The 11,730-nt window shown below is 43.9% G+C and overlaps 1 protein-coding gene across 2 annotated transcripts; it reads right to left on the bottom strand.

The window, feature by feature from the left end:
* Window positions 1-1,405: 1,405 nt before the first annotated feature.
* On the bottom strand, window positions 1,406-11,296 carry AGR2 (anterior gradient 2, protein disulphide isomerase family member). 2 transcript variants are annotated; one of them, XM_021000121.2, is made up of 8 exons: window positions 11,226-11,296; window positions 6,941-7,078; window positions 6,619-6,682; window positions 5,941-5,993; window positions 5,477-5,550; window positions 3,721-3,784; window positions 3,137-3,220; window positions 1,406-1,703 (listed from the first exon to the last, which is right to left on the bottom strand). In XM_021000121.2, exons 2-8 carry the CDS (start codon window positions 7,068-7,070, stop codon window positions 1,654-1,656), a joined length of 519 nt encoding a protein of 172 aa, XP_020855780.1. In that variant the 5' UTR covers window positions 7,071-7,078; window positions 11,226-11,296; the 3' UTR covers window positions 1,406-1,653. The 2 variants fall into 2 exon arrangements, with proteins under 2 accessions (XP_020855780.1, XP_020855781.1); XM_021000122.2 differs by lacking the exon at window positions 11,226-11,296 and adding an exon at window positions 9,474-9,568.
* Between the last annotated feature and the right edge of the window lie 434 nt (window positions 11,297-11,730).

The raw sequence follows: 11,730 nt of genomic DNA on the forward strand, positions 1-11,730 counted from the left end.
CCATTTGATAGAAAGCAGAAAAATCCGGACAGATTGTGAGTCACCGGCTTTGTGGTCTCAGGGCCTTTCCCTCAATCCTGGGACCTTTCATCCTGGCAGGATTGGCCTCTTGGGGGAGGAGGGAATCTTTGCCATTTACCCCTCTTGCCCTGGAATTGCCCTGCTTTGGATGTCCTGAGGGCTGCTCCATCTAAGGGCCTTGGGACAGCCACCAGGGAATCCTGACCTGGATCCAGTATGGAGTAAAGTGTCCGTTTGTGGGAAAGTCTAGCTCCCTTTGTGGAGGAGGGGAGGGAGGAGGTCAACCCCAGCAGTAGCTCCTGAAGACTTGGGTTCCTCTGCAGCTCTGCTCCTTTCCTCTCCCTCCTGTGCCCGCACACCACCAGCCAACACTGCTGGGTTGTGTGGGGACGAGTCGATGGATGCCTTCTGGTGCATTTCATTTTCTTTGGTTCCTGCTCTATCAGGGTGGATTTCTTGTTAACAACCAAACACAAAGAGCACTTAATTTCAGGTCAAATTCAATAGATCAGCAAGCATTCAAGTTCGAAACTAATTATCATGGCTGCCTATCGAGGCCCTGTAAGGAAGCTGCTGTGGGCCAAGTGCTTGGGGATCATCCAGCCTATTTCATGGCACAGTGGAAATGCCTCTGTCTTTCGAGTCAGAGGATGTGGGTTCAAATCCTGCACCTCCTGCTCCCTATCTGGGTGACCTTGGATAACTCATCCTCTCTGAGCCTCAGTGTTCTCATCTATAAAATGGAGTAATGGTAACACATCCCTCCCAGGGTTGAGGTATTACACATGCTAAGACAGGGACTTAAAGAGCCCTGGAAATTCTAGCTATTCTCCCTAATGCAGCTCTTTTGGACGCTCCATCACGCTGTTGACCCAGCTGTCCTCTTTGTCCTGTTCCTCCATATTCTAAGGTACAATCTTGGTAATACTGATAAGAGCTGAGGTCCTGTCTATGTGGACAAAGTCACCAAGGCTGGCTCATATTTTAGTCAAGCTGATCATTTTGTCAGCCTTTGAGAGCCATGTTACTTCAGCTGGCATGTTGGGTTCTTACTGTGACCCATGTCTAAGCTGGCATAGTGCTATGTGTCCCACGTGTCACTGTCAGGGTATATAATTTCATTGGAGGGGGAGGGGACTCCCACACTGCACCTCACAAGCCGAATACAATGTTATCATTTTACAGAATTGCCCGGGATCAACCAGCTGGCAAGTAGCAAAGGCTGGATCCAGGCTGGAGTCTCCCAGCCTAGCATGTTCTCTGCTACAGAGCAGTGTCTCTCACACTCAGACGTACAATTTAACTGTTATCTAATTATAGAAGTGACCGTATACGCATTTCGAGTGAGAAATCAGTCTTTCAAAAATAGCACCTTCAATATTCAAAAAAAAAAAGAGATTTATTTAAAAAAATAATCATGGCTTACAGTTGTGGAATGCTCTTTCTTTTTCTTTTTTTTCAACTAATGCATTTAACACCAAGTACAAAATTGCTGTAGCAACGTGAAGCCATAATCCTAGTTCTATACATAGACCAGTGTTTCTGTGTTTCTCAACAAGAATCTGCCTGATCTCTTCAATACTCCAAAAATTAAGGCTTAACACAGAGAGAGCAGAAGTGCAGATCTTTTCTTTACAACTCAGTCTTTAGTAACTTCAGGGCTTTCTTCATGTTGTCAAGTACTAAAGAGAAAAAGATGAAAAAATAGATAAAGTTAGGTAGGTGGTAGTGATACTTCACAGTCAATAAGGAGATGCAGATGTGTTTTCGAAAATATGGAAATTTTATTGGCTATGGTGTGGACTCATGGGGAAAAAACGTGATAAAATCAGATAAGTGATTGTGTCACTAGAAATCAGTTTTAATTGGTGGTTGTTCTCTGGGCTGCCTAATAACAAAACTTAGTTCCAATGGCAGAAACTGTTTGGGGCCAAGTTAGAATTTATCTTTCAAATGTATCTCTCTAATGTTGACCAAAGAGCCAAAATAAGACATATCAAGATGGGCAATGGGCATTATAGACAGGAAAGGAAGTTGTGAATGGACCTTTAATGAGTTTTCCCTGATGTCACTCACCTAAGGACAATACTCATTATCTTTACTCTGCAGCCATTTCAGAAGATACCCAGTAGGCTGCTGTGGTGCTCCCCTACCCCAAGTGCTCATTAACAAAAGCTTTCCCACTGGCCACGAAAACTAGCCTGGATTTCATTTGGAATGAACCAGATTCACTGCTCTGAGTCTATGTGTTTGGACACTGAGATTTTCTCAGTGGAACATTCAGCTTTGTGTCAGTTCATATAAAAACATACAAAATATGCTTAGATAACGTTTGCCCTCAAATTCTAGGTGGGTGTTACACTGAAATTGGAATGTCTCCCCAAGATCACATGTTACCATAATGCTTCATTTTACATAAATGTAAAGAGACAGAGAAAGCTTTGTGCTGATCAGAAAATAACAGAAAAACCAGAAATGTTGTTAGAAGATAAATGCTCGAAGAGTGGGCCGGAAGGCTGGGGAGGAATGGCCTTGTGGTCTTTGATTATCATTTGTTCTTCTTGAAATCCATTTACATGTCAATTGGGGGAGGATCTTGGGACTAAGTAGAATTTCTTCACTGTAGCCTTCACATAGTTACTGTGTTTGCTTGTTTGTTTTTAATTTTTAAGGTAGAGGCCCCAAAATATCTTTTAGAGAAAACACAGGTGACCTGTCAGAGGTTAAATAGGCACAATGAATTTTCTGACTCTAAGTCAGATAGTTCTCTGGAGCCATGTCCTTCAAATTAGCACCAGATAGAGATAGTTAAAACAACAAACCTAAGACAATCTGGATGGCTTTGGTTGACTTCTAGTCTAAGTGTAGTGACCCATAGCCTTAGTGGACAAACATTGAAAACAAACAAACAACTTAGCCTCTCCACTTCACTGCCAATGTTTTGGAAACATCTGAATAAAGAATCACACAACGTAAGAGAGTAGAAGAGCATCCTGGATCCTCCAACTCCAAAGGAAGGGCCTTTTCTATCACCCCACAGCACTTTCTAGTTTCTCCTGGCCCCCTTCTTGCTACATCTCCCTCTGTTCCTTCCCTTCCCCTGGGTTATACATACACAGTGGAGTATCAGCAGGTTCATAAGCATAGAGTCGGTTGGAGTATCTGCCAGTAATATCTGCTCTAACTGTCAAGGACGGGTCTGCAGAGGAAAATAAAAGCCCCAATCAGTTTTCAAGTAGCCCCTATTAGGAAAAGAAGCCTAAATAACCACTTCCTTTGAAAAGGAACATGAGTGGGTGGGTGGTCCTGAATCAAACAGTGCCTTCATCCAACCTGGCATTCTTCCCCCGGAAGGCAGGAACCAGGACAAGTTAAGAAAAGTTAACTGGACAATGCATGATGTTACAAAGTCACTAGACACACTTAGCATGTTGAGTTCTCTCAATTTTACTGAGAGTTGTGTCCAGTACTGTCTCAAACAGCTGCCTGGGAGTTTTCTGGGGTTGGTATGAGTTTGTACCTTAAGTTCAAGGCTCATTTTTGTTAGTGAGAGTAAGGGAAAGAGGAGGAATTAGGAAGGATTAGCATCATCACATTTCTGTCATGTCATTCCACACCATCTTTGTTATATTGTCCCAGGACTGAATATTTCAGCAAGGATGCCATGCTCAGAATTGATAAATAGGGCCCAGTGCCTACCTACAAACATGATCCGAGGGACATACTGGCCATCAGGAGACAGGTGCTTGTCAGTGGTTTCATACTGTAATTCAAAAAGAACAATTGGTGTTCTAGGTCATGTTTCCCCCAGTTAATAATGAGTCTCAAACATCACCAGGTGCCTATTATGTGACTAATAATGCAATAGGGGTTATGGCCTATAGAAAATAAAGCATGAAAAACCATTCCATGCCCATAAGCAGTTTACAATCTAGCTAGAGAGGAGAGATGCACATGCCTGGAAAAGCTGGAGAAAAAGACTAGAGCCTATGTGTTATTTGTATACAACTCAGGTACCTATAATGTGTTCTAGAGTGCAGGATAATCAAATCCACTAAGGAAAAAAAAACCTCTTGGTTGAAATCCTGTGCAGTGACTTCCTACCTGGGTGAGTTTGGGTAAGATAGTTCATCTCTCTGGTCCTCTAAAATGATGGGATTGCACTGGATGACCTCTGAGGTCTAGAACTTTGGAGTTCTAGATTTCTGATCTTCTACTTTCTTTTTCTTCCTTCCTCCCTCCCTCCCTTCCTTCCTTTCTAGAAGTTACTTTAGAAATTATTATGGATTTAGTGAATAAAAAAGTTTATTTTCAATGACTTTAAAAATAGGATGTATCTGGAAAAGTAACAGATAGGGAAGGTAGTAGAAATTATATCACATGAGCAATAGTCTTGTGCCCACAGCAAGTACCTCAAATAGACTTAGAACAAAACTAGTTCAAGTGAGGTCCAGGGAGAAATCTTAGATCTTGAGTCACAAGTTCCCATGAGCGACAGGGGAAAGGACTTCCCAGTGAAAGGTGGTTACTCTTGGGAGAGACAAGGGCAGGGTTGTTCTGGGCTGGGGAGAAGTTCAGAGCTCACTAAATGTTATTTCCTTTGTTGTTTCAGTACCATGGTAATAATACAATGTTTGATCCAGGTAGGTAGTTTCCAGGTAACCTAGTGAGGACTGCTAATAGAACAGGTGGAGTCATGGAAAGCAGGGCATTTAGAATCTGAGGACATGTGTTTAAGTACGCACACTTACACACATGAAAAAATACATAAATATATGCACATATAAATACCTAAATATACCATATGCCAAGGCTGTCCCCAAAGTCTTAGAGCTTTTTAAAGTTTGAATAACTTCAGATGTCCAAATATTACAAATTCACAAAATGATCACTTGAAAGTTTAATTACTTACACTTCTTTCTCACTTGGGTTTGTAAATTTTTAATAATAAAATGTTCATTTTAATAAGACGGAATGCCCTTCCAGTGTGTATTGTGTCTGTGCCAGTTTCTGGATGACGCTTTCTCAAGCTGGTGAATCAGAGGAGGAATTCCTCCTGTGCGGCCACCTCCGTTGCCTGTTCTATCTCCATTAGACTCTTTCTTGTGAGACTCATGTCAAAAGTGTTATGGGTGATCTTGGATACCCAGGATCACAAATTGAATCCTTTGATCTCTGAGAAACAGCTGATGAAAGGTTCAAAAGAGTTCAGAAATCGACTGGCATGATGTTTAGCATAAGACAGTGGTTAAGTTGGATTTTAATAACATCACTATTTTCAAAATTTAAATAATGAACCTTCCAACCACACACACATCCACACAGAGTACTAGTTCCACCAGCTCATTCAATGTGTCCACAAGTCACTTAGAGAAATCAAAGATAGACTGGAAAATTTTGACAAATGAAAGGTCTTAATGACCATCAAAAGCAAAATTGAGGAAGTTTAACTTACAATTAGATTGAGAAGAACAAATTTGTCTGCCAGTTTCTGGATCTCATTACTTTCTGCAAACACTTTCTTCAAAGCTGCAATAAAAGGCCTGATTTTTAAGCGCCCAGAAGCAGAGCTACGTCTCCACCCCCACCCCCACAAAGTGTGTATGCTTCTGAGCAGCAACACACTAAAGAGCTAATGAAAACATTTCAGAATTGTCCCTGTTGGGCTTTTGAGGTGGCCCAATGCTGAGGCGGTCAAACTAACGTCTTCATTCATCACTGGGACCTATTGTTCTCTGACTTGAGTAGAGCCAACCACTGAGCTCTTTTGACGTATTCCAGCTAAAGCAACACCAGCATAGCCTACACTTGGTGCCGCTCATACTCCAGTGGTTTCCAGAAACACATGGAAGGAAGCTTTGAAGTCACTTATAATTATTTTATAACACTGGCAGTTTCCCCCCCTTCTGTTGTCTGTACCTTGACTGTGTGGGCACTCTTCCAAGTGGTGAATAATCATCAAGGGCTTGTTGCTAGAACAGTGGGGAGAGAGGGAAGAGGGAGGGAGGTAGAGAGAGAGAGAAAAAAAAAGGAGACAGAGACAAAGACAGAGTGGAGAAAGAAGGGAGAGAAGGAGGATAAAGAAAGGAAGGGAAAGAGAGGGAGAAAGAGGGATAGACAGTTAGTTGGTATTCATTTTCCACAAACGTATTTTTAATCTGTAACGTCCTTCGTAAATGGAGGCTGTTTGATGTAGAGATCAAGCGACACTAGGTGGTGCTGGTGAGACCTTTTAAAGAAGAAAGGGTCCTGGCAGCCCTAAGTTGGCCAACTTGCCGCTCGCTCCGTATGGGACGTCCCACTTCCCTCCTTGCACAGGCTGTCCTCTCTCCTTTTGCCTTCCTTCCCTTGGAACCTTCGGAGCTCAGCCCAGCTGCCACCTCCTCCACCAGGGTTTTACTTATTCTCCCAGGTGGCAGCCATCTCTGCTCCCTGAAATGAGTTTGTCTTGATGCAGCCATATACTTTGTATCTACTTATCTGTGCATGCATCTTTCCCTCAGTAGAATGTAAGCTCTCGGAAGGCAGGGACTATTTCTGTTCCTCTCTTCCTATCGCTGGCATACATTAGGGGCTTAATAAATGCTTGTTGTTTACCTGGTCTTTGCTTTGTATAAGGCTTCTTCGTAGGTCTGCGTCCAGAAAAGTTTATCACCCCAGCCTGGAGGGAAATAAACAGTTCACCAGACTGATCATTTCAGGGCAGGGATGGCAAAGCTTCAAGGCATATGTGGGCGCGTCATGTTCAAGAAGGGGTTTGGACTCTGAACACTCAGGTTCAGAAAACAAAGCCAGGAGGACCATATGATAAATTAAGCTATGGGGAATATCATTGCTAGCATCTACGAGGTCAGACAAAGTTGCACCCTTCAAGGCAGCAATGCCAATGGGAAGTACCATGAAGACAAGTAGTTCCTACCTCTGGAGAGGGTCTGGGGCAGCTTGGGCCGAGTTTCCTCCTTTGCCCCAGTTTTGGGTGTAATCTCTTTGGCCAGTGTGTGAGAGATGGCTACCAGAAGAAGGAAGATGGACACTGAAATCTTCTCCATGGCTAGTGCTGAGGATGAAGAAGAGGAAAGAAAGGTGAAAAATCTCAGCTAAGACTCAAGGAACTGCAGAAAGTAGGCTTTGCTGGGCACATAACATAGCCCTCCTTCACTGGTCCGTTCTGCTGAAGAAATGGAATTTCATCTCGCTAGGGATCTCAGGCACCGTGGTCTCTCACCGTGAGTGTCTTAACAGGATACTCAGAGAGGAGTTTCTTTTCAATGAGCTCTTTAAAATATGCCAATGATCCTGCTCTATGATAATCATCTGGAACCTCTACCTTCATCTTCTATTCTGATGCTGTGTGATCATGGACAGGTCACCTCATTTTGCTGAATCTCAGTTTCCTTATTAACTCCTCATTCCTCATTAATTCCTCATTCCTTAGAACACAGTGATAATTTCCAAACTACCCACCTTACCAATTATTATGAGGAAAGTGCTTCCCCCAATTCAATTAAAACATCTATTGGCATGAGTCATCATCACTATTACTTGTGTAATCACTGCCACCATCTCCATCACCACCAGCATCCTCAGAAACAGCTCCTCCTCATTATCATTAATATCACAATTATCATCAGCATAGTCATTATCCTATTGTCATGGTCATTATCATCATCACCACCATCTTCCTTGTTGCCATTGTCATCCCTATCACCACCACAAAAGTCCCTACCAGGATCATCAGAAGCATTTTCTTTTTCCTCCTCTTCTTTCTCCTCTTCCTCTTCCTCCTTCTCTTCTTCCTCCTCACTGCCATCATTATCATCATCATTGCCATCATCAACATCATTATAACCACCCACCATCATCATGACCAGCATCATCAGAAGCCACCTCTTCCTCCTCCACATCACCCCTACCTGCCATCATTGTCATTAATACCTCTAGCATTATCCTTGTCATCACCACCATCATTCTCATAAGCTTCATTTTTTCCCCTTTGTTTTTGGTGAAAACCACCACTGGGGAAAAATGGATAAGCTTTATCCAAAAGCAAAGTATCAGTGTTGGGGATGGTAAGTAGACAGATGCCTCATTTAGAGACAGCCAACCATGTTACTTCTATTCAATGCAGAAACGTGTTTTTTAAATCACCAAATATGTACAAAACACTTCTACTAGGCTGTGGGGATACAGAAGCCCCACAGAAACCATTCCTGATTCCAAGGGGCTTATCTTCTATGAGAGGGACACAACATGTACATACACAAATAGGCAGAGTACAAAAACAATTGGGGGATGATGGGTGTGTGTGTGTTAGAGAGAGAGAAAGAGACAGAGAGACAGACAGGGATAGACAGACAGAGAGAGGCAGACACACACACACAGACAGAGACAGAGAGACTGAGACAGACAGGGACAGAGAGACAGACAGGGACAGAGAGAGACAGACAGTCACACACACACACACACACACTCACAGAGAGACAGACAGACAGACAGAGAGCACTAAGAAGGGGAGTCTTCCTGGAGGAGGTGGTCCTTGAGTTGACCATCACAAAGCCTGTTTCTACTCTTCATGAAGATGACACAGCCCAAGAAGGACGCTTCTGACTCTGAAATGCTAAGACTCTCTGTGTATCCATGTGCCTCACAGGACCAGCATAGGTCCAACTTTCTCAGAACGTTCCAAACCTTCCTTATAGGAAATGCTGGGGCTGCTTTAGAACATCAGAGCCAGCTGAATGGTAAGGGAAGATAGGTAAATGAATCGGTGAAGGATCAGGGACAGGTGGGATAGGTCCTGATCTTCTGGAAACCTCACAGATCTGATCAAGCGTTGATCTTATCGTGCCCCCTCAATGGCCTGTGAGGAAGGTACTATGTATACCATCCCCATTTTACAGATAAGGAAACTGATCCCCTGGGGCTAAGGGACTTGCTCAGGGTCACATAGTTGGTTCATGCCTCAGCTGGGATTCAAACTGCTGGCCCCTGAGTCCAAGTCCAGCCCTCTCCATTCCTGTCTCTGAAGAACACAGACATTTCCCACATGAAGCTTGTAATTCTCAGGTGGATATAATTTTTAACTTGATCAAATTCATAGAGAATTAATTACACTGCCAATAGGTGTAGATGGGAAGAGGTTGTGAGAGCCATTGGCTGGAACATGAATGTTGGTGCAGCACCAGCGGATAGAATGCTTTCCTGCTCCATCCCTGATTTCAGATAATCACATACAGTTCTTAAATTAACCAGTGTTTTCTTTTTTGAAAATGTAGAATTTGTTTTTACACCATTTTCATTTCCAAATATATCATTACCCACCCCCTTCCTAAAAGTGTCACCTCTTATAGCAAAGAATAGAAAAAAGGGAGAGAAGAAAACAAAAGCACAATTGAGAACTGCACCAGGTTCTGTGCGAGTCTATGCAGTGTTCCACCCCCACGGTCTCCAACCTTCACAAACACGGGGCAGATGCGTTCTCTCCTCTTCTCCTCTTCAGTGGGTAGCTGTTTTACATGCCAAGCACCGCAGGACGCATTTATTCACTTACACAGGAAAAAAAGAAAAGGAAAGCCACATTCCCCAATTCCCGACCTCACAAAGAGCTGCTCAGAAATCTCTTCCCCTTCACCTCAAGACCTTAAGTTCGATTTACTTTCTGGGGGCAGTGAGGTGGTGAAGTTGATAGAGCGCTGGGCCTGGAGGAAGACCTAAATGCAAATTTGGTCTCAGACAGTTACTAGCTGCGTGATCTTAGGCAAGTTACTGAATCAATGTTTGCCTCAGTTTCCTCAACTGCTAAATCAGAATGACAATAGCACCTCCCTCCCCGGGTTGTTGTGAGGATCAGAGGATGATATCGACATATGGCTTAGCACAGTGCTTGGCCCAGAGCAGGCTCCCAGTAAATGCTCGTTCCCTCTCCTTCCCCCTTTCTGGAAGCGTCACTCAGAGAACGATGATGGATAAGCACTTATGAAGCACCTGCTGTGTATGAGGCATTGTGCTGGGGGATAGTGATGTTGTTGTGGTCATTAAGTCATTTTTCAGCCATGTCCAACTCTGTGTGTCCCCATTTGTTTTCTTTGTTTTTCGGCAAAGATCCTGGAGTGGTTTGCCATTTCCTTCTCCAGCTCATTTTACAGATGAGGAAACTGAGGCAAATGGGGTTAAGTGACTTGCCCAGGGTCATCCAGCTAGTGAGTATCTTGGGCCAGATTTCAATTCAGGAAGATGAGTCTCCCTGACTCCAGGCCTGGCGCTCTTTCCATTATGCCCCAATGGCCCATGGTGCAGGTAATACAAAGACCGAAAATGAATGTCTCAGATCTGACTGAATTTTCTAGGTACACTTCCACTTTCAAAGGCACTTTCTGAGCTCTACAATGCCAAAGTCCCTTAAAGTCCAAAAGAACTATGCTTGGCAAACTTCCTGGACAGGCATTTTTATGACTGGTTACCACCTTCTGGAAATATTGCTGTGCTGAGCGCATTTGTCTGTTGCTATGTACGCATGCACACACCCTGCAGAGGATGAAGACTCGTTAAGTAAGAGCCAGTGGGTCGCCACTGTCCTAGCCCTCTTGGGAGGGGTCCTCGGTTCTGCTGAGACTTTAGGTCACTCTAAGGCCCTCACCGGCTTACGCCCTCCAACCTCAGCTGTGCCAGAGCCTGACAAAGACCTGGTGTCACTATCACGGTAGAAAAAAAGAGCAACAAGGGTGTCTTCTGGCAATATAGGAAATAAGTGTTTCCCTTGAATTGGGTACAAAACCACCCTTGAGTTTGCTTGACCAGAGCAGAAGCCAAATTGTCTTTGTTTATCAACATCGGCTTTGTAGTCAAATAAATACATTTTAAAAGCAAAGGATGAATGAGAGTGAAATTCTAGCAGTTAGCCCTTTTACACATGGACAATCTTCTGGAATCAAAAATTCTTCTGGAAAACTTCAGTCAACTGAAGAAAGTGACTGGTGGCATCCTTTTTGTGCCTGGAGATGGTGGCCCCAGCCCCTCTCCTCAGAGTCCCTGCTCAGAAGGGACCCAGTCACTTCCATGACCCCAGTAGCACAATCCAAGCCCCATGGTCCTGTCCACAGCCTGGGTCTGCTCTGCCTGTTTACTGCCTCCAACTTCTCCCTGTAATCTCTCTTCCTGCCAGGTGCACATCTCTATCTATGGGAAAGCAAGGACTGGAGTCTTACCTGCTGCCCCTCCCACTTGCACTTGCCGGAAGAGCCAGGAGCCTGTTCCAAAGTTCTGAGTGTAGGTGTGCTGAGAGCCTCTATTTATGCACCTGAGCACACCCAATCCCACCCACCAGCCTGGCATTTACATATTGCTAACCGGGAAACCAACTTCTCTTTGCCCCCAAAGATTAAACTTTCCTGGGCTAACAGGGCCTCCCCCCTTTAATAATCCATGAAGAAAACAACTGCTTGGCTTGCACATGTTTTAAAATATCCATGCATGGGCATTTTACAGGGGTTTTGAGGACCTGGGCAAATGGCCAAGTCCAGGTAAGCTTAAATCAAGATGGTAGATTTGCCTGAAGGCTGATTTGTCTTGATGTGATTGGATGGACTTTGGGGATTGGAGGCTACTGCTGGGGTGTGTGGCTTTTTTTCTCCCCTTTTGGCAGATATCTTTTGTTGAATTGAAGAAAAAAATGGACCAAGTGATTCAGAGGCTCTTGCTACGCTGATGTAG

Source organism: Phascolarctos cinereus, unplaced genomic scaffold (assembly GCF_003287225.1).
Source record: "Phascolarctos cinereus isolate Bilbo 61053 unplaced genomic scaffold, phaCin_HiC Scaffold_1;HRSCAF=81, whole genome shotgun sequence".
NCBI classification, from domain to species: domain Eukaryota; kingdom Metazoa; phylum Chordata; class Mammalia; order Diprotodontia; family Phascolarctidae; genus Phascolarctos; species Phascolarctos cinereus.

Bases quoted from the DNA above. Each gene is read 5' to 3' on its own strand.
- AGR2 (XM_021000121.2), bottom strand. From the start codon at position 7,070: ATGGAGAAGATTTCAGTGTCCATCTTCCTTCTTCTGGTAGCCATCTCT. The intron at 6,683-6,940 runs GTAGGAACTACT...ATTTCCCTCCAG, and splicing joins GCCCCAGACCCTCTCCAGAG to GCTGGGGTGATAAACTTTTC. The intron at 5,994-6,618 runs GTAAACAACAAG...CCACTGTTCTAG, and splicing joins TTATACAAAGCAAAGACCAG to CAACAAGCCCTTGATGATTA.